We start from the raw sequence: 24,895 nt of genomic DNA, 5'->3' as shown, positions 1-24,895 counted from the left end.
GGTTTCTATTTTTGTGTTTTTATCTCACATTCGTCTTCGGCTTATTTTTTTTGTCAATTAAGTTCCTAAAATTGAAAAATTGCAAGAAATTGACCCCTACCGTTAAATCAAGTTAACGGGATTAAGTTTCAGCTTAGTTGTGCGGTGAGGTGGACAAATATTTTTACGTAGCAACCTTTTAATATTTGTTTTATTATGTATATCCTTATACGTGGCAATATTTTAAACAATAAATTTAAAAATTGGGGTTTTTGTTAAAGATTTTAAATTAGGATTAATTTATAATTGAATTGGGAGCTTGGCCTCCTATGAACGGTGCCACCGGTGAAGACAGTCTCGCAGTCACGTTGTTTTCTGCTTTTGTTTTGGTGCCTAGTAGTCTCTTCTCTACACCTCAACTACTCTCTCTACAATGCAACGCACACTGTTTATCTCTTTCTATCTTCTCTTTTTTCTTTTTACAGTAGAAGGTGATCTCAACCCAAATACTATAATGGGGGATTCTCTTGAACATTGTTTGCCATGGATTCTGGATTTCTTGAACATCTTTAATTTCATTTTCATTTTCTCGAATTCCATTTTCTTCTTCCCATTTTTCAATCTGAACTGATTTTTGAGGAATGGATGAATGCAAAAGTGCAAAATCATATTCCACGCCCCTCTCTTTGCCTTTTCCCAGGAAGGAAATAGAAGAGAAAGCGCGCCAAAGGCGAGCTCTTCCCTAGAATCTCTCGTCACAGACGTTTTTCGGAGTCAACAGCGCGCCGATACTTCCAACAACTGGTCTCTGCGCTCCGATTTTGCCACCGCAACAGTTTTGGTGTCTTCTCACTTTGATTCCTTGAAAAAGCTTGGATTTTTTGTCTCAACAACATAAATGTAATCGCCATTGTTACAAAAGGGAGAAAAAACACAACAAGAAAGCTTTCAGTTGTTGATTTTAGCCCTACAACAACAATAAATGTAATCCCCAGATATTCCCTATCTAGAAGAAAAAACACAGCAATAAATGTAATCCCAGATATTCCCTGTCCAGAAGAAAAAACACAACAATAAATGTAATCTCCAGATATTCCCTGTCCAGAAGGTGTGGTGTGTGGCTAAGCCTAGTGTTCCTAAAGAAACCCTGCAACAGGCTATGGACTATGCTTGTGGAGAGGGTGGTGCTGATTGCATGGAGATTACGCCACAAGGAAACTACTATTATCCTGACACTGTGGTTGCTCATGCTTCCTATGCCACTGCAACGGTGATGGAGGAGAAGCTTAAGAAAGTAGGTTGGGTTTTGGGGTTTAAGGTTGAGGCAGGGAAAGCCATTAACGATGCAAGAGGTGGTCGCCGTGACGGTGTGGCAACGATTTAAGTGACACGGCGGGAACAGTATAATGTGGAAGTTTTAGTGTTTGTGGAAGGAAGAAAGAATAAGCTCCAGTTATTTTAAAAAATTTATTCAAAATAAAAATTAAATAATATAAATAATTAATAATAATAATAATAATAATAATAATAAAAAGTTAAAATGATAATAATAACTAGACTTCCATAATAAAATCCACGTCATGGTTATGTGCAGGCCACGTAAAAGTATTTATCCACCTCACCGGCACAACTAAACTGAAACTTAACCTCTGTTAACTTAATTTAACGGTAGGGGTCAATTTCTTGTAATTTTTCAATTTTAGGGACTTAATTGGCAAAAAAAAAATAAGATGGGGACGAATATGGGACAAAAACACAAAAATAGAGACCTGCAAATGGGTTTAACCTAAATATACTAAGGTTGTATTGTTTGCACATCCCAAACTAGATTCCAAGTGCACTCATCGGATTTCTCACTCAAATTATAAATGTATTATTTTTAGATTTTTGATTTATTATTATATTTTTTTTCATGTTGAAAAAAAAAACTCATGAATTGATTCTAACCATAAAATTTTATAGATATTTTGTTTTATAGATTCTTTTAATAAAGGATTTTTTTTAACATTTAACTTTTTTATCCCAATCTACATTACCAAATCCTATAAGATGAATGAATTTAATAATTCAGTCAATGAGAAAGGAATGGATAAAGAAGAAGAGAGTTATTCCCTCACCAACCCAATTGTTCCTTATATCTTTCCAAATTTTTTCTTATTCCAAAAATATTTATGTTAAAATTTTTTAACTTTTACCATTTAACTTTATTTAACTTTATTTACCTTTTTTATTACACACAAATCCTACCCACTCACTTTCTCTCTTTCTTTTCTTTGCACATACAGAGCTCCTACTCCCTTACTTCTCTCTTTCTCTAATTGCACACAAATCCCACCCCCTCATTCTCTCTCTCTTCCTCTCTTATTCACACAGACAAAACTCCCACCCTGTCACTCTTTCTCTTCGTTTCTTCTTCCTTAGCTCATTTTTGTGGTTAAATGGTGTGCTATGTAAGAGGAAGAAGAAGAGAAACGTGAAGGCTTGAACGAATGCGAAAAATCCATTCAGCCTTCAACGAATCTTGAGATCTGTTGACGAATGTCAAGATCCATAGAAGGCTGAACGGATTTCCCACATCCGTTCAAGACTTCGCCTTTCAACACTTTTATTTATTTTTTGTTTTTAGTTTATTAATTTATTTTTTTTGTAGATTTAATTTCTTATCTTTGTAAATGTTTGTGTATATTTTACATAATTTAATAATTTTTTTAATATTTTTGATGTATAAAAAAATTGTTAAAAAATAAAACAAATCGTTGAAAGGCTTGAACGAGTGTGGAAGATCCGTTGTTCAACGGATCTTGATTTACATCAATGGATGTCAAGATCTGTTGAAAGCTAAAGAGATGTTGGTAAGAAGAGAAAACTTTTAACTGTAGGGTAAAATGGGAATGGGGAAGTACATGGAACAACCTATGGTGGTGGAAAGAGTAACTCTCAAAGAAAAAATGTAGGAGGAGGAGATGCAAGGAAAGAGGTGAAGGATGTGACCACATTGCCTAATGAGGAAAGAACATAGAGGTGTCAAAATGGGTCACAACCCGTGGGCTAACCCGACCCACCACGGGTTCGGACCGGGTTGAGTTTGAAAAAATTGTATTTCTTTTATGCGGGTCAGATTTCAACCTGACTCATTTAAACCTGCTCATGCGGGTTGAACCTGTAGTAGGCCGGGTTAGCCCACCAACCCACCTACCTAATTTCATTTTATTAAAGTTTAATTTTAATTTTATAAAAAAATATTTATAAATATTTTTTGCTTGAAAAAAATTATTTAAGTTCCCTGTTTTCAAAATTAATTAAACACCCAAGTTGGGAGTGACATTTGAGAGCGAAATTTGTTTAGATTTGAATTATAGAAAATTTATATTTTTTTTTATTTTAAAATAATTGTAATTAAATGAATCAATGAGTGAATTTGTTTACCCACCAATCCGTGATGGATCAGACCGGGTTCAAATTTTTTTGATTCGCCAATAAATGAACAGGTTGGGTTGACTTACTAAGTGACCAACTCGTGGTGAACCGGACCGGGCCAGATAACCCGTTTTAACAGCTCTAGAACAACATGTACTTGGTCAAAGCTCAAAGGTCAATTTTGGTATTTTACAAAATTTGGGGGTGCTGGAAAAAAAAAACAGTCGGGTGCGGGAAAGGAAGACGCCCCCATGATTTAAATAATTGACAAATATAAAATTCTATAGCTTTTAATGTCCGTGAACACAATGAAACTATTTATGAAACAAAATTTAAGAAACGACTGTCGACAAAATAATCTTGCTAATTTAAATTTCTTAAAAATATATGTATTCCTAAATATTTATTTATCTAACTTTTTAGGTTAAATATATGTTTTAGTCCTCATATTTGTTTCCCATTCTCAATTAGGTCCTCATGTTTTTTTTTGTTCCAATTGCATCCTAATATTTGTAAATTTGAGGAATTAAGCCCTCTCTGTTTTTTTTTGTCTCAATTGCATCCTAATATTTGTAAATTTGAGGCAATTAATAAGTTAACGGAAAAGACTTAATTGCCTCAAATTTACAAATATTAGAATGCAATTGGGACAAAAAAAAACATGAGGACCTAATTGAGAATCAAGAACAAATATGAGGACTAAAACATATATTTAACCAATTTTTTATATATATTTATCTAAATATTTATTTATATATCATTTTTCTAAATGTTTACATCTATTTATATAATATTTTAAAATACTTATTTTTATTTATTTATATCTATTTTCACACATTTCTTTAGAATATATCTATTTAAAAAAACAATGATCTAATTTTTTGTTGTCTAATTTAATAAATATTACACAACTAATTTTAATATCTTAAGTATCACCATTATGAGTTACTTAATATATTATAAAAAAGTTTACCCTCAATTTTGCTCCCATAAAAGAATGTAAAACCTCAAGATATTTTGAAATAGTACCATGAAACAAAGTAGGGAAATGAAACTTATATTTAAGTCCACCTAACATAACTTTTTTTTTTTTACAAGAAACTATTATTAATTGGGTAATCTGTCAATAATATACAAAAACAACCAACTAATACATTATTTCTGAATGAGACCGGTATCTACAACTACAAGTTTAGGTGCTTTTCGGATCAAAGTTTCTGCTATGATGTGCGTACACAGCAATTATCTTGTATATTTTTGGTACATAAAACATGTTCACCTAAAGATACAACAAAATACGAGCCATTATGTGATTCATGTTTGCCTAAAGAGAGCAATTTTCCTTGGTGAAGATGTGGGTAACAGTTGCAAAATGATTCAATACCATCTCATCACTGAGACCAGGACAACAAATAGTACTGGAAATTTTTATACTAAGCATTAAAATTAAAAAGCAAAGGGTGATTTGAGGTTAATCGGAGGAGTAGTTACATTACTTAGAACCATGCTTACCATACTCTTCTACTCTGTGAAGAGCATCCATGAGAACATCAGTTGTCCAATCCTTTACATCCTCCTGTGCACAGCATTTGAAAATTTCAGTCACTCAGGGTGTTTGGATTAGGTTCATGGTGACAAATTATCAATTAATTTTTCATGGTGAAGGAAGGTAAAACAACAAATGCTTCTCTCTTTCAGGACGATAGGATGGAATTGATTTTTGTGCTATCTAAATACATTGTAAATTTAAATGTTTCCTAACTCCAATGCAACTACTTGTGCTGATTCTTAAAGTTAAGCAACTTTAAAATATCATTAGAACAAATGAGTTCTTAAAGACGTTGCGTATGTAAGAAAATACAACTAACAACATTACTTAGCATTAAAAAAACAAATTTTCAAGTCAAAATGAAAATATATCGTGAGTAGAGAGATATAAGAGGACTTGCTAAAAAGAAAAATCTTAGTAGTACTAAAAACAACTTAAAGCTCAGGTTCAATTCCACCATTCAAATGAAAATTGAGTGTGTTTTAAAACCATTCAACCTCCATTGAATGTGAATCCAACAATTTCTCTTATGATCGGTTTAGTTCTGAGAAAAAATAGAGGAAATAAGCTGAGAAAAGAGAGATAAGTAAGAAATAAAATTGAATATTTAGTTGTTTGGTTGACAAAAGAAATAGCTGAAAAATAGAAAGAAAATGTTTTCAAAATTGTGTAATTTGATAATAAATAGGGAGATAAGGAGATAATAAGAAAAAGTAGAGTGAGTCCAACAATATTACACCGCAGGTTTTCCAATTTACTATGGTAATTTGCATTTTATTGAATGCATTGCATATTACTAAGGTGAAACTCTACCAAACAAACCAACAAATTTAATGACCTCTCTCTTTTCTTTTCCCTCTTCCCTACCAGAGAAAAACCCTTTGTGATGTTTAGTTCTTAGAAAATGAGAGTTGAGTGTTGAAAACACAAACAAAAAGTTTTTCAGCACGCATATCTTTCTTTCTCATGAAACTAAACACGTATGGGAGAAATTGTTGGATTCCGAGGTTGAATAGTTTTGCAAACACACTCTAAGTTTTCAATTTTTGCATTGAAAATGCCCATCAAATGCCTAGATCATGTGCGATGAACGATATTTCATAGATTATGCAGAGCAATCTACCAAAAGCCTAGAGAAGTTAGTTTCAACCATAGTTATATAGCTATCTATTCAAGATCAGTTTTTTTCGAGAAAGCATGTTCTCATCGAATACACAGCCTACACACATACAAAGAAAGTAAAGAATATGTCAGGTGAGAGTGATTACCATGCGCAATGGTTCTCCGGTTCTGATTCTGGAATTAGGGCGTGAAAAAGTGGACTCAAATGGGGTTCTGGGCCTGATTTCTCGGAACTTCTCCCACTCCTCTCGGGTTACCATTCTAACGGTGCCTTGACCTTCAGGAGCATTCTTTATCTTACGCTCCAACAGCTCTTGGGATTTAGATTCATCATACTGTCACCAATTACATCCATTAGTCACAACGTCATTTCATCGAACACGTGATGTGCATAAATATCAATCACCGTAACCCTCACATTGCTATACTTGTTACTTTATATTGTGGAGTTGGGAGGTAGCATACGTACCATCATGAGGAGTTTGGCGAAGAGAGCGATTCCAACGGCGGCGATGACCATGGGAATGGTGGCGGTGTCGAGGTACTTCAGGGATTCGGGAACTGTAACGATAAACTGGTCCTTGCTCTTGGGTTGTCTCATCTTCCTTTTCTTCTCCAATTCCAATGCTCTTCTCTTCAATGCTTCTGTGGGCACATCACCACGAAGAGTGTGCAATAATCTACACTTCAATGCGTTCATCCTTCGTTACCTTTCATCCAACACAAGGAAAGGAGATCCTTCTGTGCCCATTCATCATGTCTTCACTATCCCTTATAGTATTAATAAACTTTTCTTTTACATAATTAAAATTTATAATAAAAGTATTTAATTCGTTGATTATATTTATAATTTACGATAACTATTTTTATATTTTATTTTTAATTTTCATTTGAAAAATAAATTTATAAGACATTTTGTCTTTTTTATCACGATTCACTGTTTTGAAATTTTTTTATGAATTTTACTTAGAAAATTTTCAAAATAAAAATATATTAAAATAAAATACTCCACAAAATATCCAAAATTGAAGTCAATTATTTTTATCTTATTTATTATTTTAATGATTAATTTTATTATAATATCAAACAATATATATGATCCAATATTAAATTATTTTTTTATTAGATTAATTTTTTTTATTTTATATGTAACACTCATATGTTACACTTGGTTTTCTTTTCATCTAACCACAAAATTATTTTTATTTTTTTAATAAAATCCAAATAAAAATAGAATCCATGAATATAAATTCAAATAAAAGTATATTCCAAACTTACTTACAAATAGAATGTTAAAGATGTAACACTACTAATTGAATTCTACAAGTTAGATATTAAACAATAAAAAAATCACATAAGAATATAATATATATTTATAAATCATCTATAAAAAGAAAATTAGACTTCTTGAATTTCATTTTGGCTAACATTTGTCATGTTCAACCTAATTATAAAGTCAAGATTATCAGCAATTATTATAAACATTAATGTGTGATGTATTTGGTGAGGGTTTTGATATTATCATGGAGCCTTTACCAAACATCAATAAGATGTTTTCTTTCGTCCTGCAACAAGAATGACAATCAAGTAAAAACTTTATTTTTACATCCAATATCTTTTATCAATGTTGTTAATCGATAACAATCATACACAGAACTAGGGAGAGAAGCGGAAGATATCAATCCAATGTACTTATTGTCATAAATTGTATCATATTTGCGCATTACTAGCGTCTATTATTTTTAAAATTCAACGTTAAACTAACAGACATTTCATTTGTTTTTTTTTTCTAAATAAATTTGTTTTTACAATAAAACTACATTTGAAAATCAAAAAATTTTCTATCACACAAAAAATTATATATATTATGTCTTTCGAGTTATTATAATACCAAACAATCTAAAAAGCAATCTAAAATACTAACCTTTTTAAAGGGTTGAAAATGAAATCATAGAAAGAGAATAGGAACAAACAATGCAGAATGGGCATAAGTAATGAAAAGGAAAAGCGCCATTGCCAAGGTCTGAGAACTCACATACAAGAATTGTACCAAAAGCTAATGAAAACGAATTTTAATTGGTGCAAATGGTTCCAAACGTAGTGTAATTAGTGCAAAATGATTTTAAATAGTGTAAAGTAGATGAAAACTTGCCTGAACATTAATGACGAACGCGAAAAAGCAAAGGAAAAATATGAACGCGACAAGAGAGAAAACATGTAATTGGTGCTCGTGTTTTGAAGTGGGTGAAAATCCAAGGTATTTGACATCGACCCCCTTCCCAGCCGACATCTAAGTGGTAAAAAACTTAATATTTTCACACCTGTTTGACGTTCGTGGACATGGGAGTTGACGTCTATTTCAAATTACATGTCGGGGGACCTGTAGCCGGAGTCCAAAGTCTATAAAACAATGACTTTTCAATTATGGTTGCAGACCATTTAACGTCTGACATTGAAGGAGCCAACGTCTAAACCATATTTGACGTCAGAGACCCTGTAACCGACGTCTAAAATGTTGTTTTATTTACAAAAATGTCACCAGTCATATTTTACTTTGGATTTTCTTGCGTTAGACGTTAAACGCATGACATAGGCTTATTATTGTAAGAAGAGAGAAGAGAGAAAAACATGTAGTGAGTCTATTGGATTTATTTGTACTGAACATATATCCTCTTTACGAGAATTATCGTTTAAGGACTTGTAACCAATCTTTTGATTGTAGATTCTGAAGAGAATTAAAACACTTTACCTTTAATTTAGTGGGGTTAAACGATAACTAACCAATATATATCAGGAAGATATTTGGATTGTCTAGTGGATACCAAGAGTGGGTGTAACTTTGACGTTTAACTTGGTGGAGTTAAATGGTAGCTAGACAACATATCATGAAGACATCTGGATTGTCTAGTAGAAACCAAGAGTGGATGGAACTCAACTAAACAACATATCAGGAAGATATTTGGATTGTTTAGGGATACTAAGAGTGGTAAAGAATACTACACAACCATGAGTGGATGAAAGTCAACTAGACAAATGTATCTCTAGAGGATACATGGAGTATCTAGGGATTAAGAGTGGTGAGAATATTCAGTTGTAATATTGTTGAAGATTATAGTGAAACCCTTTAAGGTATTAGAGGAGACTGAATATAACTCGGTGGAGTAAATTGATATAAAAACGACTGTGTGTTTATTGCTCGATTATCTTTAAACGTTCCTTCTATAAAATCCTACCGTTGCATCTTATTTGAATTTATATTAAAGCTTTTGCTACTAAACGACTCTTTATTAAATAATATATAAGCTTTATCAAAACGCTACAACAAATCTTTTTCAGCAACTGAAAAACACTTACTAGAAAGAACTCTTTGCTTAAACTAATCTCTATAATTGAGTGTTTAACAATTTTTGTAAAACCATTTAATCATCAATGAAAGTGCTATATAATAATATTATTCAACCCCTTCTGATGTTTTTCCAAATACTTCAGATGTCTCTTTTCATATGCGATTCTAATCCTGACAAGTGGAGAACAACCACACATATCAATTGTCTCATCTTGTCGGCCTTTTCACTACCACCCTCGCTGCATCATGGAGTTGCTTCTCCACCACATTTGTTCGTCTTCATAGTTCCACCGTGAGCACTCCTACCTCTACCTCTACCTCTTTGTTTTAATTTCTTTTTGTGCTTGGTTTGGGTTCTAATAGATGCATTGGTCATAGAGAATAAAACATGTTTTTCAATTAAATCGACGATCAGGCAGTCTGACGTTGTATTTGCTATGCATAAGGGCTACGGCGTCGTTGTCTTCTTAGAAATTGATAGAGGAGGGCTATATGAAAGATGCCTTGGACATGAGTGATGGAAACGAGACGAAGAAAGACGGAAAAATGATGCAAATGTGTAAAATATTTTCTATACAAGGATAAAATGGTCCAAAATATCACTTTTACATTCATTTAACTTATATAAGAAGTAATACTTTTTATACCACTTTTAGAATCGGCAACAATTTTATTTGCGTAGTTATGTAAGAAGGTTTTTCAAAGTTATTAAAAATAATAATAATAATAATAATAAATAAGCTAATGTACAAAATTGGTATATTAAATGCTTTCACACTTTTTTTTTATTTCATTTTTGTTTTATACTTCGAAGATACTATTGGAATACACAATAGTATACAATGTAGAAAGACAACATACATTATTCAATGCAGAAAATGTAGTTTACACAAAGTATTGAATTTTGAGAGTAAACGTGAATAATGACTGTGGATAAACCTCCTATTTTAATGGAACATGTAAAAAATTACAACTTTGAAGATGTTATTATTTCTTAAACTAGACGTAAGAGAAAACTAAGCCCATTTTGCCATGAGAGACATGCCACCAGCACCCAAAAACACTGCTAAGTAAGATTTTAATTGAAGGTTGACGCTACCCTGCAATCTAGGGCTCATGAAATCAGCAGAAAGAAGGTCAACCAAAGCCATGTAGATCAAAAGACCAGCAGAAGAAGCATTCAGCAACCCCACAGTGATGAGTGCACTTGGACTGTTCTCTCTGTAGGTCGTCGACAATGCAATTCCTAGGGCAATTCCAAATGGAGTTGTTACGGAGAAGAAAAACACCATGATGGCCTTCTTTAAGAACTTGTATTGGGCCTGTTCAAAGTTTGAAGGGTTAGTCTCATCAACATAGAAATTGAAAATTACACACCCACACCCACACCCACACACACACCCATCCACACACCCACACTCATACACACACCCACACAGCCATACACACGCACGCACGCACGCACACCCACCCACACCCATACCCACACCCACACACAATCTTTTTTCTTTTCAATTTGAAATCTCTTATTTTTGAATTTTCAAATCGAAAGATCAAATCTAAATAATAATAAGAATTTATTCTGAATCTTGACAGTGATATATGTTGTCTATGTAAATCCTAGATATAAAAATAAACAAAGAAGAAAAAAAAATAGGAAAAAAGAGAGTAAGTCTAAAAAATTGTCTAGTGAAGAAATAAGAAAGTCAATGATAAAAAAAATAAATTCTAAATTAAGATATAGGTTTGAATTCAATATAGATGATATTATATAGAATGATAGAAAAAAAGAAAAGACTTTCGAAAGATTTTATCACACACACCCATGCACGCACGCGCACACACACACCCAGACACACCCACACACGAACGCGCACACACATACCCACACACACCCACGCATGCACGCACCCATACCCACATCCACACACACCCACACCCACCCACACATACACCTACCTGCAGAATGCACCCTCCGAGACCCATGCCTTCAAACATTTGATGGAAGCAAAGCGCAGCTATTAAACCTTTTATGGTGCATGTGTTGTTTGAGGCTCCCATGCCAAGTCCTATAACCACTGAATGAACCACAATTCCAAGTTCTAATACCTACATTTCCAAAGTTCATTTGCTTAAGATTATACTAAATTATATATCACCTGCTTAAAATATGATTTGTATTACTGTAGTATTTTGAATTGATATCCATCTCCTTCGGAATGTTTGATAAAATAAACTTATGGGTATTCTAAACTACTTTTAATTCCATGCTTGAATTCTTTATGATTTTTTGTGTAAGTCTAGTTTTTTTAATACATGTGACAAATTTGTCCAGATATTATGAAAATGGATAAGAAAAATAAATATATTGGTCATGAGATACATCATATGCATTCATTACTACTTAAAAAACAAAGTGATAAGGATTCTACATAATTTCTTCATAAATCTCTAAAACGACAAATCATCAAAATAATATGATTTTAATGTTAATATTTTATGTTAAAATAGTTATGATTTTTGAAGACTTTAGTATAAAATATTAACAATTAATGTTATATTAAAATTGTCATGATTTTTCACAATTTTACTTTTCCAGATATTTATAAAGAGTAGTACGAAGTTTTCACAATTTTGATTTTGAAGTCATTATGAATTGAGGTCAGATACTCTATAACTAGTAATTTTCCTTTTGACTTATTCATTTTTTAATATCTGAACAAATTTGTCCCAAATATGTAAAAAGATTTTTAAGAGGAGAAAGTTGAAACTTAACAAAAAATTGAACTTGATGAATCATAAATCAATTTATATAAAATACTTGACATCATCGATTCAACCTCTTAAAAACACTGGATATTTATAAGTCCTTTTCTTAACAGCATGTGGGTGAGCATAACGCCACGTATCATCCTATAATCTAGAGAGTAAGGTTGATTTTAACAATTGTATAAATAGACTTTGATGCATTTTGAAAACCAATTAATTTGAATTATTTTTAGTTGTTTAGTGTCCTTTTTTTTTAATAATTATAAAATAATGATAAAACATTTTGTTATTTATTTCAAAATACATATTACAAAAATAAGTAACTTTTTTTACTTCTTCTATTATACAATTTAACGATATATAATGATTAAAAAATTGGGTAAACTGAATGTCGAATCGGATTTGAGTTCAAATAGATGTCATGATCGCATTTTAGGAACAATTCAACACAAAGACAAATTTATTCAACTAATCTAATTTTTATAAAATATTTAATAAATATCTATAGCAAATCACTGTCTAACTAAAATTATGGATGATGAAAACTCTTCAAAAGAATTATTATATGATCTAGAACCATCATGTTCTTGTTTAGTAATTTCTGATGACAAAACTGAGAGAAATAGTGAGTAACAAAAGCGTGTTTTTTAACTTTGCATGAAAGAAACAATCTTACCATGGCAACAACACGATAACGTAGAAGCTGTGATTCTTGGCCTTCTGCCTTGTTCTCAGGGTGGTTATGGTGGTGGCCATGGAAGTGGCCAAAGTTAACAACACCACCCATCTCTTGGTCTCCACCACCTGCAGGGCTGCTCTCAGCGGGAATAATCTCAGTCTTACACCTCTTGGTGTAAACACTAGTAGCCAAAGAATCCACCATCATCGTTATTATAGCAGAAAACATAGCCACGAGCCCCGAAAATGGAAACTCGTGCCACGGTTTCTCCTTCAAGCAATCAGACCACAACATGTCAAAGGAATCGGGAAGCACGTGCATGAAGCCCGTCCCAAGAATTATACCAGCCGCGAAGCACTTCACAATTATGAAGAGATCGTTTTCAGGGCTCAAAGCTGGAACTGAACGTGTGACTAAGGGCAGTGTCACACCGATTATGCTGGAGACTAAGATGGTGAATATGGCTATGAGTTTTAGTGACAACGCTTTCTCTTTGTTGTTGCATGTGTTTGCTGATTCAGCTTCACAATCAGCCACGGCTTGAGGTGTGAGAAGAGTGAAGAGAATGAAGAAAACAAAGATAATCTTGAAAAGACTCACTGAAGTAGTTGCCATTGTGGTTGTCTTTCTCAAACTCTACATTTCAATGATTCTTTATATAGACCATGTTTTCTTTAATTATTAGCAGTAAAGAAGTGCACCACGATAAAATAATTCCACGATTGATGCAGAACACCAACTAAAGTGACTGCATAACAATTTTTGTCGTGAAAATGGTTGCTGTTATCACTATAAAATTAACCGTACAAAATGGTACTACGGCAAGGATCAAAGATCGACTGCAATAGAATATTATAAAGAAAATGTTTGTATATAGAAATGGGTACTAAAGTCAATGCATATCACATAGACGGAAGCAAGTTGAGATAATTTATGTTTTGCTGAAACGAACAAAATATAAAGTGTTTCATGGATCATGCTGTGCAGAAGAAGTCAGATAATGATGTTATTCATAATTTTTGAAGAACTGGTTTAAAAAATTGTGATTAAAAGAAGAAGTAAACTGATACGTGGGTGCGTTCTTGATAAAATATCCGAATGCATCAATTCATGTTGTTTGTGATGACTGCATCATGGCTCTTTCCCTCTTGTGCTAATTAAGAGGGTTCTTAAGTTTGACTATGTTTGCTACGAATTTAATGAATAAATTTATCTCATTTGATTATAATACATAAAATGGTAAACATATATGTCATCCTACAATACATAAAATAGTAAACAAATTATTGCAAGATAAAAGTATTATTTATGTAAATATCAAACGAACATGTCATCTTATGTTAATTAACATTTTATCAGTTTGTTCGACTACTAATTTTACTAAATAGTTTTTAATTTAATAAGATAACTACTTAGTAGTTTTACAATAACTTAGAAATCAGTTTATCATTACAGTTGAATAATATGTATAGCTGAAATTGGGGATTCAGTTATTTGTGAAAATCAGTGGTCCTAAATGACACTTAAATAAATTTATTGCGAACTTTCAATATGATACTTAATTGAATTTAGAAAAAACGTTAAAAAAAAAATAAACCCTTTTTAGGTTTTAAGATCTAAGTTTTAGCAATGAATGTGACCAAAAACATCGACGTACAGGGGGATAAAACAAGGGTTGAAAAGAGTATAATTTAGTTGTTTCTTCCTTGATGGTAGGTTGGGGCAGAGAAAAGCACAGAATGGAAGTAACGTGCTTCCACTGCCATTATTTAAAGCTACCAATAAAACTTTTAATTTCAATTCTCGATTTAATAGGAAGGCACAATATATCTTCCAATATTGATTGCTTTTAAATAGTAGGTAGAAAATAGTGATACAACTATTCTCGTTTTCATCTTCCCATTTCTGGATGCCACTTGCGACTTGCTTCATAATAACAAATTGATATAAAAATTGATTTTTTTAACTCAAATTCCAAAAAATACCACTTGCTACTTGCTTCATCAATCACAAATTGATAAAATATTTGATTTTTCTTTTTTTAATTAATCTCCCATGTAGTCTTCCATATTATTATTCTCTAAATCTTCTTATATATATGTTGAGGGCATTGATAAGTGAATCAAATTGAAGAAACATAGGAGCATATCGACACAAGGAGATTGAAGGAAGTGAGATGATGAAGTAAGAGTATAGATCAAGACAAAAGAAACACAAGGGAAATCCAAAGAAAATGCTAATGAGATCAAGAAAGGTCTAATCGAGATAGAGAAGACACTGAGGAAGGTGTGATCAAGACATATAAGACATCAAGAAAAATGCAATTGATACAAAAAAAAAAACTAAATCAAGAAAGAAGTTATTCATAATACCTATTGTAAAAACATGGAAATAAAGAGTGCATATGGTATAACATGGGTGATTTTTAGGGAGTTACTTTATTTATGTAATTTTTTGTTCTATTTTATTTGTTGTGTAACGGTTAGAAAAGGAAAAAAAATATATAAATAGAAAATTTAAATATAAAATGAAGTACATAATAAAACACGAGAGGGGAAGGGTAGAGGAGAAAGTAGTGTTTTCAAAATATTTTAGCAAAGCAGCATCTAATTGTTTATAACAATAGTATGTAGACGTGAGTCGTGTTTAGACACACTATATCAACAAATATAAACTTTTTAGACAATGACATAAAATACTTAACAATAGTTTAAACAAAAAAAAAAACATTAAGGCATAATATTTATATTGGTTCACTCAAATTTGAACTACGTCCAGTTTTCTCTTAAGAACTCTTAAGAGGTTCCATTAATCTTTTAAATATACAAGTTTAACCCATTTCTTGTTGAGTATTCTAGCCACTCCTGACACTGAGTATAACTCACTCCTGGTTAAGTATTCTAGTGAAGACATATCTCCTAGCCATGGCCAAACACTTTCAAGAAGAGTTGAAGTCTTTTATGCAAGACGAGCCTCTCTTAGGCCATCATGGAGCTCCTTAGAGTAGGATTTATTTAAGTTATGTATTTCGGCCAAGTAGTATAGGTTTGTTAGGCTTGTATTAAGGCTTAATTAGTGTAGACTTTTTCCTTAAGCTAGCCATCTAAACCATGTGGAAAGTATGTGTCATGTTTCATGCTTCCATTTGAGAGGATTTAACTTTAGTAGTGGTCACATGACACTCTAGGAAGGGAAAAGATTTCTAAAAGTTAGTGGCAACATGTCTTTCCCTCATATTGGAGAGGATTTGTGGACACTTGTCCACTCCTTAGGGGCAAATTGGGTAGGCATGCAAAGTTTTTGTTTTAGAGTTTTTAAGAGACATCATTAGCCTATAAATAGAGGTGTTTCCTCTCATGTATTCATATTTGATTTAGTGTAATGTTATGCTACTCATTTTTTTGCCATATTGTTATACTTAGATTAAAACTATAGCAACCCGTAAGGCATCTCTAGTCACATTCCTCTAAGAGTTGGCCTAATCTCTCTAAGAACCTTCAAACACCACTAGACCATTGTAATACCACCTAAGGTCGTGAGCCTTCCTCCGTTTCCATCCATTACTTTCGTACCCTTGGTCCTTGCCCACCATATTCTGTACCAACATCATCTAAGGGACCAAACCTCATCACCATAGCATCTCTTTTAAGCTTTGGCCCAACCTAGCCTAGGAGGTTGCTATAATCTAGCCACTCCTGGCACCAAGTATAACCCACTCTTGGTTAAGTATTCTAGCCACTCTTGGCATCAAGTATAACCCACTCTTGGTTGAGTATTCTAGCCACTCCTGACACCGTGTATAACCCACTCTTGGTTGAGTATTCTAGCCACTCTTAGCATTGAGTATAACCCACTCCTGGTTGTAAATGTTTTAGTTCTCTCCAAAGGATAAAACAAATACACTGCGGGATATTAGAAGGTATGAATGTTTAACTTTCATAGAGAGGATATATTTACATTTACAATTTGACACTTGTATAGTTACAGACTCGAGTAACTCTCTAAGAGAGGATGAAAATAATGATGTGTGGGCTTGTAACTTGGAGGTTTCCTCCTTTACTAAAGAGCATTAGATGATGTAAGCTTGATAAGCAACAATATTGATCTTCAATCTTCATGATTGTGCTTTTCTCTATTTCTCTTTTATTTAGTGAGGTTGTTTCTTTGATTTGAGAAGCATTAGATGATGTAAATGTGAAGAGTAGTAAGAAGAATACTTTCTACTTTTATCTTCTCTTTATTTCTTCAAATGAAGGTATTTCCTTTAAGTGAAGAGTTGTATATGATATAGGCTCTAAGAAAAAACAAATGGATGCTCCTTCTGTTCACTATTCCTTCAGAATGGAAGAGCTTCAAATTATAAGTGTGTAAGCTCGGTGAGCAATGAAGTAAATTTTCAAAGCATGTTCTCTTTCTTTTCTTATCTTCTTTTCATTTTGCTTTCAACTTCGTTCTTCTTTTGCCCATTTCATTTCAACCTCAACTGTTTCAACCTCGTTTCTTTTCTCTTTCTCTTTTCTTTATCCCATCTTGGGCATGATACTTTATTGCTCTCTCTTCCATATTTCAAGCTACTTCTTTATATTTTTCTCATTTTTCAGCAACCTTGTTCTCTTCAATTGATCTTCTTTATATAACCCATTTGAATTATGATTGTAGCATACTAAATTGATTTTTAGGAAAGCAAGCAACCTTTAGTCTTTTCAACAAATTTACAGTGTTTTATTAGAGTCTTCATTTAATAGTATCTTGTACGACTTCTATCAGAGTGAAAGTCTTCAAAGGATTTGTTTTAGAGTGTTCTTTTCTACTTTCAACATCTTTATCCAGTGTGTTCAAATGTTCTGATTAATCATTTGTGTATTCCTATTTTGAATAGATAACAAGGACAAGGTATGCAAGAAAAATAATATTTTACGGTACATGCATTAAATGTTTTGAACATTTATAGCTATTAACTTGTATTGTTTGTTCAAAACATCTTGTCATACATCTTATTAGTAATTAATGCATCATTCAAGTATATCATTCAAGAAGGGTTGGACGATGTATAACACTTTTGATAGCAAATGATATATGACATTAGACTCTTATGAAAAACTATTTTAGATTTATATTTTAGCGCGCTTTTCATTTGACGATGTTCTTATGGGATACTTTTCACTAGTGCAAAAACGCTGTTTAACATCACCCATTAGACGTCGGTTTCGTGAAAAACCGACGTCTATTACTGCACGGTGGCATTATCGTAAATATATTGGAAAACTAGACGTCAGTTTCGCTGTTAGGCGACGTCTATGACATCATAGACGTCGCGCCTGCCAACTATCCGACGTCCAATTGCCTGAGGTATGTGATAAGACAGTCATTTCGATGTCGGCTAGAAAAAGGCACTGACGTTCAAGTCACTGACAAGAAATCAAACGTCAACCGGTTCAGCTTTAGACGTCGCATAGACGTCGGATCCCCTGAAAAACTGACATCGACTGGGCTACAATTAATGTTGTTCACCCAATTCCCAAGCGCTTAGACGTCAGATAGTCAAACGGCGACGTCTAAGGCCTGTCTAGAAGGCGGGAAGACAAAAATTCTTCAATTTAGACGTCAGCTGGGAGGGGCACCGACGTGAACTACCCTGACAGAAAATCAAACGTCAATCTTTTCAGCTTCTTTGGCGTAGAATAGACGTCGAATCCCCTGAAACACCGACGTCTATAGACGTCGGTTTCTGGAGCAACCGACACCCCATTTCATTTTAAATAGACCGCAGACTCTTATCGTCATTCAGTTTCTAATCGTGTCTTCATCTCTTCTCCTTTTTCTCTGCTTCTCCTCTTCTTTTACTCGCTTGCGCACCTCTACTTTTTATCTCTTGTGGCATTGCATTGTGGTTTCTCATAACGTCATTGTCTTCGTCCTCTCCTTTTTCTCTCTTGCATCCCAGGTGCGTGGTTTTTTTTTTTTATGCTTTATCGTTTAAACTTTCTTTAGTTTTTTATCGATTATCTTGTCGTTCAACTGATTAAAATTTGGCTTTCTTTGTGTTGTGTTTTAGTGCAGATTTGATCCTTTCTTTGGGTAACATAGTGTAACATTCTCCCTTTGCTGGTTTCCTCACAAGAAGAGTGGTGATCTTCTGAGTTTTCTATGGCTTCTCGACCCAAAATGGAACTTGGGTCCTTGTCTAGTTCTCGTGTCATCGTAATTTTTCTCTTTTGCGGTTGAATAATGGGAAGTAGTCATGGACCCAGGTTCGGTTTTGGGTAGAAATGTCATAGAAGATTCAAAAGACGCAAGCTTTTTTTGTGGGGAAACTAGCGAGAGGAGAGTGTTGCACTATGCTATCGAAAGTCTGGATCAAAACTGCACTAAAACACAACGCCTTTGTTAGACGTCGGTTAGTGCATGGTCCGACGTCTATAAGGAACATAGACGTCGGTTAGTGTCATTTACAACTTCTATATATTCATGTTGACGTCAGTTTAAGCATAGGTGGACGTTTATATAGAGCAATTAGATGTCAATGTGAGTATAAGCAGACGTCTATATACACGTCGGTCGATATCGTTAACTGACGTCTATATAGACGTCGGTTCGGAGGAATTGCGACGTCCCATAGACGTCACTCGTATAGGCGTCAGTTGTGAAAGTGACGTTAAAAGCCCAAATTAACCGACGTTAAATAGCGTTTCTGCACTAGTATTTGTTTACAACACTGCTTTTGATGTAAGACATTTAAGCTTCAGTGTTGTTGCAATTCTTAATAAGGGATATTTTAATTTGAGAGTTCGAAAGCATATCCTACTATTTTGCATATATTCCTAAGACGTCTCTTTCATGATATATTTTTCTTTTTGTCTCTACATGAGTACAAATTCTTAAATATGTTATCTCTTAGAGCTTTCATGTAGACTTTTCTTATTGATGAGACGTTTCCCGTAAACAATGTGCTAGACAATATAGATTCACTAGTAGAAAAATAGCTTTTTATGACAGACCTATTATGACAGATAAAAATTATCTATCATAATAGATTGACTGATGACAATATCAGAATAAACATAAAACATATTATGACGAAGTTATGAATATCAGTCATAATATACAATATATTGGTAAAATCGTAAATAAATTTAAAACTTATTATGATGGTTGCGTGAATATTCGTTATAATAGATTAGATTGGTGAAAAAATTTTAAATGTATCAAGACTGGTTTTTGGAAAACATAATATGTTTTTAAATCTAATTTTTTCATTTTGCCTCTCCAATTTCAGTCCCGAAGTTTTATTCACGTTCATTTGCGCAAACCCCTAATTTTTCTTTCCTTTCTTTACAATCTCTCTGCATCATCTCTCTTATCTTCGAGCGTTCTCTTCCCTAATTTCTCATCCCTTCGATCGAAGAGGCAAAGCTAGCGGGGGATAGCGAAATCACGCAATGGTGGTGGCTCGTGGCTATTTCCGGTGGTGGAATTCGCGATTTGGGCGACAGGTGTAGCGGTGGTGGAGCGAACTCGACGGAGTTATGGCGACCATTGCGGGTCGAAGAAGGAGGCGTTGCGTTGGCACTGTCTACACTTGCGACGACTCCAGGCGCTACCGACAGTGAACTTGAGAGTTGCTCCATCTCCCTGGCAGAAAATTTCACGGTTTCTCCGACATTCGCCGGGAAATTCAGGTGCTGAACTTTTTATCTCCAACCTTTGCGTTTGTCTTTTACATGTTTGTGACGCCGACGGCTTATCGGCATTGATTACTCACTAGGTGATTACCGTTTTTAGGTCATTGAATAAATAATAATGAAGAAGTAGAATGTTATCATGTTCGATTGGCGTTTGCCTTGTATTTTGAATGACTATTGAATGGTAGAGTTCTGCTTTCCCTTTTGTAACACTACTTTTGCTTGCCGACATCTAAGTGAAAGGTAGAAGAGAATAATTTTTCCTAGATTATTTCGGGTAAGATAAGTTTTTCCTTTTTATAATTGTTTTCTTTCACTTCTTACTATTGTATCCTCCAACTGTTTATTCTTCTTTTTTTTGTTTCACTTTTTTCAATCTCCTTATGCTTCATTGAGAAAGCTATCACTTGGTTCTGTAAATCAATACATTATGTTAATGCCTTCTGTAAGTCTATAATGTCTCAGTTCTATGGTTATTGAAGAACTACTGAAGTTTGGAATATATTTTAATAGTCTTAATTGTTTTGAGAAAGCTAGATCCTGTTTGTATTTTCTTGTAACTTCTGATAGATTTTATAAGGAATTTCATTAACTGATTTTTTTTTCTTAAACTTTGTTATAACTATTTTTTATTAATGTTGGAATCAATTGAAATCTTCCTAGTTGCTATTCATGACTAGGTTTGTGCGGCATTTGTTAAGCTAATTGAAGTCTGTCCATCTTTCTTGGAGGTGAGCATCTTGCTCTGGTTCATTTTAGTTTTTCAAGTTAATTAGATGTTCTTATATTTTCGAGATTTTTCATATTGTGGTGGTTTATCTGTTTTATTCATTCTGTCACACCATATCTGGTTATTTACTTGTTTGAGTAAGTAGAATTCATTTTTTGTTTTGTTGCGAGATGCATGCTTATATGCCATAACAGAAGTTGTGAAAGTAAGGTACATTACTTTAGTATTGTCTTTTACTTTGACATGACCTTTCTCTGTTATTTTCTCACTTGATGCAACTTTTGTTAAAGGATGCATTTGGTTTAGTGAAACTTTGTTTACGACCAAACATTGATGGATATATGAATTATTATGAGAGCCTCACATTAATTAATTTTCATGGAGTATGTATTTAAATAATTAATTATTCTTTCACCCTAATATATTAATATGGAGTATGTATTTAAATCTATTTTAATTAATGGTTTAAACCATTTAGTTGTCCCTATTTTGGGGAGGTTTTCCCATTTTGATCTCGTCTTATTAGAATCCACAATTGAGTCCCTATAAGTGCTAATTTCAATCAATTAAGCCCCTGCCGTTAAATTTAGGTAACGGGGTTAACTTTTTTGCAAAGCTGGAAGGATGACTTGTTAATTTCTGTAAACGTGGCCTATTTAGAGTTGAAACGTGGCATGAATTAGAGTTGAAACTGATTGAAATTAGCACTTATGGGACTCAATTCATGCCACGTTTCAACTCTAAATAGGCCACATTTATAGAAATTAACAGGTCATCCTCTCAGCTGTGCAAAAAGGTTAATCTCGTTAACTAAATTTAACGGCAGGGACTTAATTGATTGAAATTAGCACTTATAGGGACTCAATTGGGGATTCGAATAAGACGGGGATCAAAATGGGAAAACCTCCCGAAAATAGGGACAACTAAATGGATTAAACCTTAATTAATTACATCTGCTTTTTTGCTAAGGGACTTGTGATGATGAACACAACTACCCCAATCCTAAAGGAAGCTTTGGGAATTACAAACATGTAAAACAAAGTTATAAGATCCAACCAAATCCATTCCACTTTGTTGTGAAGATTCATCTCACAATAAGGAGCACTGGATCAAAACAGCTGCCGATTGTAAGTGTGCAATTACAAATACCATTAATTAATTCTCAAATATACATATATAATGACTGAGACTTTTAATTATACTGCAGACTTGGTGTTGGAGATCTGAAGAGAGAAAGGGAAAAATAATTGAAGATCCAGTAACAGCAATATATGATATGATATTGAAAAGAGTACGTTTGGGAGAAGAATTAAAAAAGAGAGGTAGTCCCTCTAATTACGTCTTAGTAGTATATACAATATAGTAATAATTATGATGATAATGTATATGGTGTGCAACAGAAACCAGAGAACACTCCCTCCAAAAAAAAGTGCTTCATCTGGAAGTAAGGTGGGTTTCTATTATTTTTTTGGGATCCTTTTTTAGGTATTATTTGTTCTTGATGTTTTTAAGTTTTTTTTTTCTCATTTAAAGCTTAGAGCCTTGTTGTTATGACCAATTCATAAATATTTGTATCCTCTTGGGACTTATGGATTATGAAAAATCAACAAAAGCCCCCAAAATTTAAAAATCAATGTACACATAAATCAGTATTAGACTACTAATAGAAGATCAAACACAATCTTAAATGTGCCTGGCCAATAAAAAAATTAAAGAAGGGAGAAAAGAACTTGCATAGGTGAGTTTTATATTTATTATGTCTCCAACATGCATTTTACTTCCATGGTGTTGTTTACCCTATAAAATATGAAAACATTGTGGTTCATTTATGGAAAATAAAAAATGACATTTTTGTGTGTTTCCATGTATAGGTTACCTTGTTTATCATTGCTTTTGAAATGGTTAATCATTTTATACTATATTGGTTCTTTTTTTATATGCAGTGCTTGTTTAATGGAAACCCCCAGTGTATGATAATACTTGTGGTATAGTTCTTGTAACTGCTACAACACGCCATAATTCACCAAATGTTAGTTTCTGCTTGTATACTTATTATTATGGTTTTCTTTCATTCTATACATTGGAGAGCATTTGACTGACTTGGTTTTTCCATCAGAGAGTTTTATTCTTTCCCCCCATAAAAGATAAACATTGGATAATATAGATAGAAAAAAAAAGAGGTGCTTAACAAAAACTATAATCATATGGAAATTTTGACAAGTGCATAAAGAGGACGAAAGAAGGACAAAACAAGTAGAAAACATAAGGATGTGTGCTGGTGTTATCACTAAATACATTTCCTAGTCCNGGTTTGTGCTGGCAAAGAAAGACTTACAAAATATTTAATGCTATTTAGTTGAAGAGCTTAATGCCATTGTAATTATTATTATTATGGGTAGCTTTATACTGTCATATAAAAGAATGAGATCCATTCAACCTTTAGTGTTCTGTTTGATCTACACCTTAGTTTAATCAATTGACTTTATTCTATCCCCTTTTCTTTATTTTTTTTACCAGAACTTGGATTCGAAGATTCATCACAATAACCTTCTCAATAACATACTTGCAAAGGTATTTTCCTGTTCTTCTCAAGATTGTTTAGAAGTAGTGTTCAACCAAAATGTGCTAATTACTGTTATTAGTAGTAGATGATTTCTAGTTGTAACAATTATGGTTGTTAAGTTAGTTTAACATGGTAATCCTTATTTTATTATCATCATTATGGAGTATTTTGGATAATGTTGTATCATAAAATGAAATGAGTCATTTATTTTTCTTAACAATTTCTACATACTCAATTCCAATGCACTCAAAATCACCCCGTTTCACACAACCTTAGCTATCTGTATGTCATTGTACGTTATTAATGTCTGGGTGGAAACCCTTGCTTCCCACTTTGGCTGTGCATCACTCCAGGCCTTTCTATTGTTGGTTGGGAGTTTTTCGAGTTTTCCAAGAGTATTATCAGTATGCATAGGAGCCAGCGGTTTCCTGTTTTTCTTCTGTGTCACAAATTGCCATAAGTTTGCTTTTTATTTCTCAAAGCTCTATGAATCGATTGTTAAACTCCTACCAGGACAGGGTAAGCCTTTGGTTTTTGTAATAGATCATGCATATTTTCCCTCTAAACTTATATTAGTTATGCAGACTTTAATTTTGATACCGAGGATGGAGACAAGGTATTACCAGGTTTCCTTGATTCAATAATTGGAATTCATTGAGGTGAATCAAAGTCTTTTCCTCTTGTATTTCCTGAAACTTGGAAGCAAGAAAATCTTCGAGGTGTTCATGCTCAGTTTAATGTAAGTGTCTAGTGCTGAATAAAAAAGTTTAAGTTTTAGGAACATGAACTNTCATGNTTGTTTTTCCTTTTGGTCCTTTCATTCATGGTTATTAAAAGTCTCTTTCATTCATAACAGGTTGAATGCGAAGAACTTTTTTACAAAGATTTGCCAAAACTGGATGATTCTGATAAGCTTCTCCTGGATTAAGGCCGATCAATTTTTTGTAATAATAAATATTGGTTCTACAGTTAATATATTATATATACTTCAAATTTGGTTATATTCGAAGCCTCATGGAAAACCTGTGTTTGGGTTATAATTTCGATATTTTAGCCTTT

The 24,895-nt window shown here is 33.2% G+C and overlaps 3 protein-coding genes across 3 annotated transcripts; 1 reads left to right on the top strand and 2 right to left on the bottom strand.

Annotated features, from left to right (window-relative positions):
* Nucleotides 1–4,528: 4,528 nt before the first annotated feature.
* Nucleotides 4,529–6,826, bottom strand: LOC106765644. The gene is made up of 3 exons (XM_014650332.2): nt 6,537–6,826; nt 6,214–6,402; nt 4,529–4,972 (listed from the first exon to the last, which is right to left on the bottom strand). The coding sequence occupies exons 1-3, from the start codon at nt 6,765–6,767 to the stop codon at nt 4,889–4,891; spliced, it is 504 nt and encodes a 167-aa protein (XP_014505818.1). The 5' UTR covers nt 6,768–6,826; the 3' UTR covers nt 4,529–4,888.
* A 3,510-nt stretch (nt 6,827–10,336) lies between these two features.
* On the bottom strand, nt 10,337–13,971 carry LOC106765643 (fe(2+) transport protein 1-like). Its single transcript, XM_014650331.2, has 3 exons — nt 12,859–13,971; nt 11,373–11,522; nt 10,337–10,735 (listed from the first exon to the last, which is right to left on the bottom strand). Exons 1-3 carry the CDS (start codon nt 13,474–13,476, stop codon nt 10,430–10,432), a joined length of 1,074 nt encoding a protein of 357 aa, XP_014505817.1. The 5' UTR covers nt 13,477–13,971; the 3' UTR covers nt 10,337–10,429.
* A 3,198-nt stretch (nt 13,972–17,169) lies between these two features.
* LOC106765723 lies at nt 17,170–24,895 on the top strand. Its single transcript, XM_022782703.1, has 9 exons — nt 17,170–17,224; nt 17,741–17,754; nt 20,279–20,540; nt 22,243–22,400; nt 22,481–22,595; nt 22,674–22,722; nt 23,791–23,844; nt 24,413–24,575; nt 24,693–24,895. Exons 1-8 carry the CDS (start codon nt 17,170–17,172, stop codon nt 24,492–24,494), a joined length of 789 nt encoding a protein of 262 aa, XP_022638424.1. The 3' UTR covers nt 24,495–24,575; nt 24,693–24,895.

The sequence above is a fragment of the Vigna radiata genome, chromosome 7 (assembly GCF_000741045.1).
Source record: "Vigna radiata var. radiata cultivar VC1973A chromosome 7, Vradiata_ver6, whole genome shotgun sequence".
Classification (NCBI taxonomy): Eukaryota; Viridiplantae; Streptophyta; class Magnoliopsida; order Fabales; family Fabaceae; genus Vigna; species Vigna radiata.
This window is presented reverse-complemented; position numbering and strand designations above follow the sequence as displayed.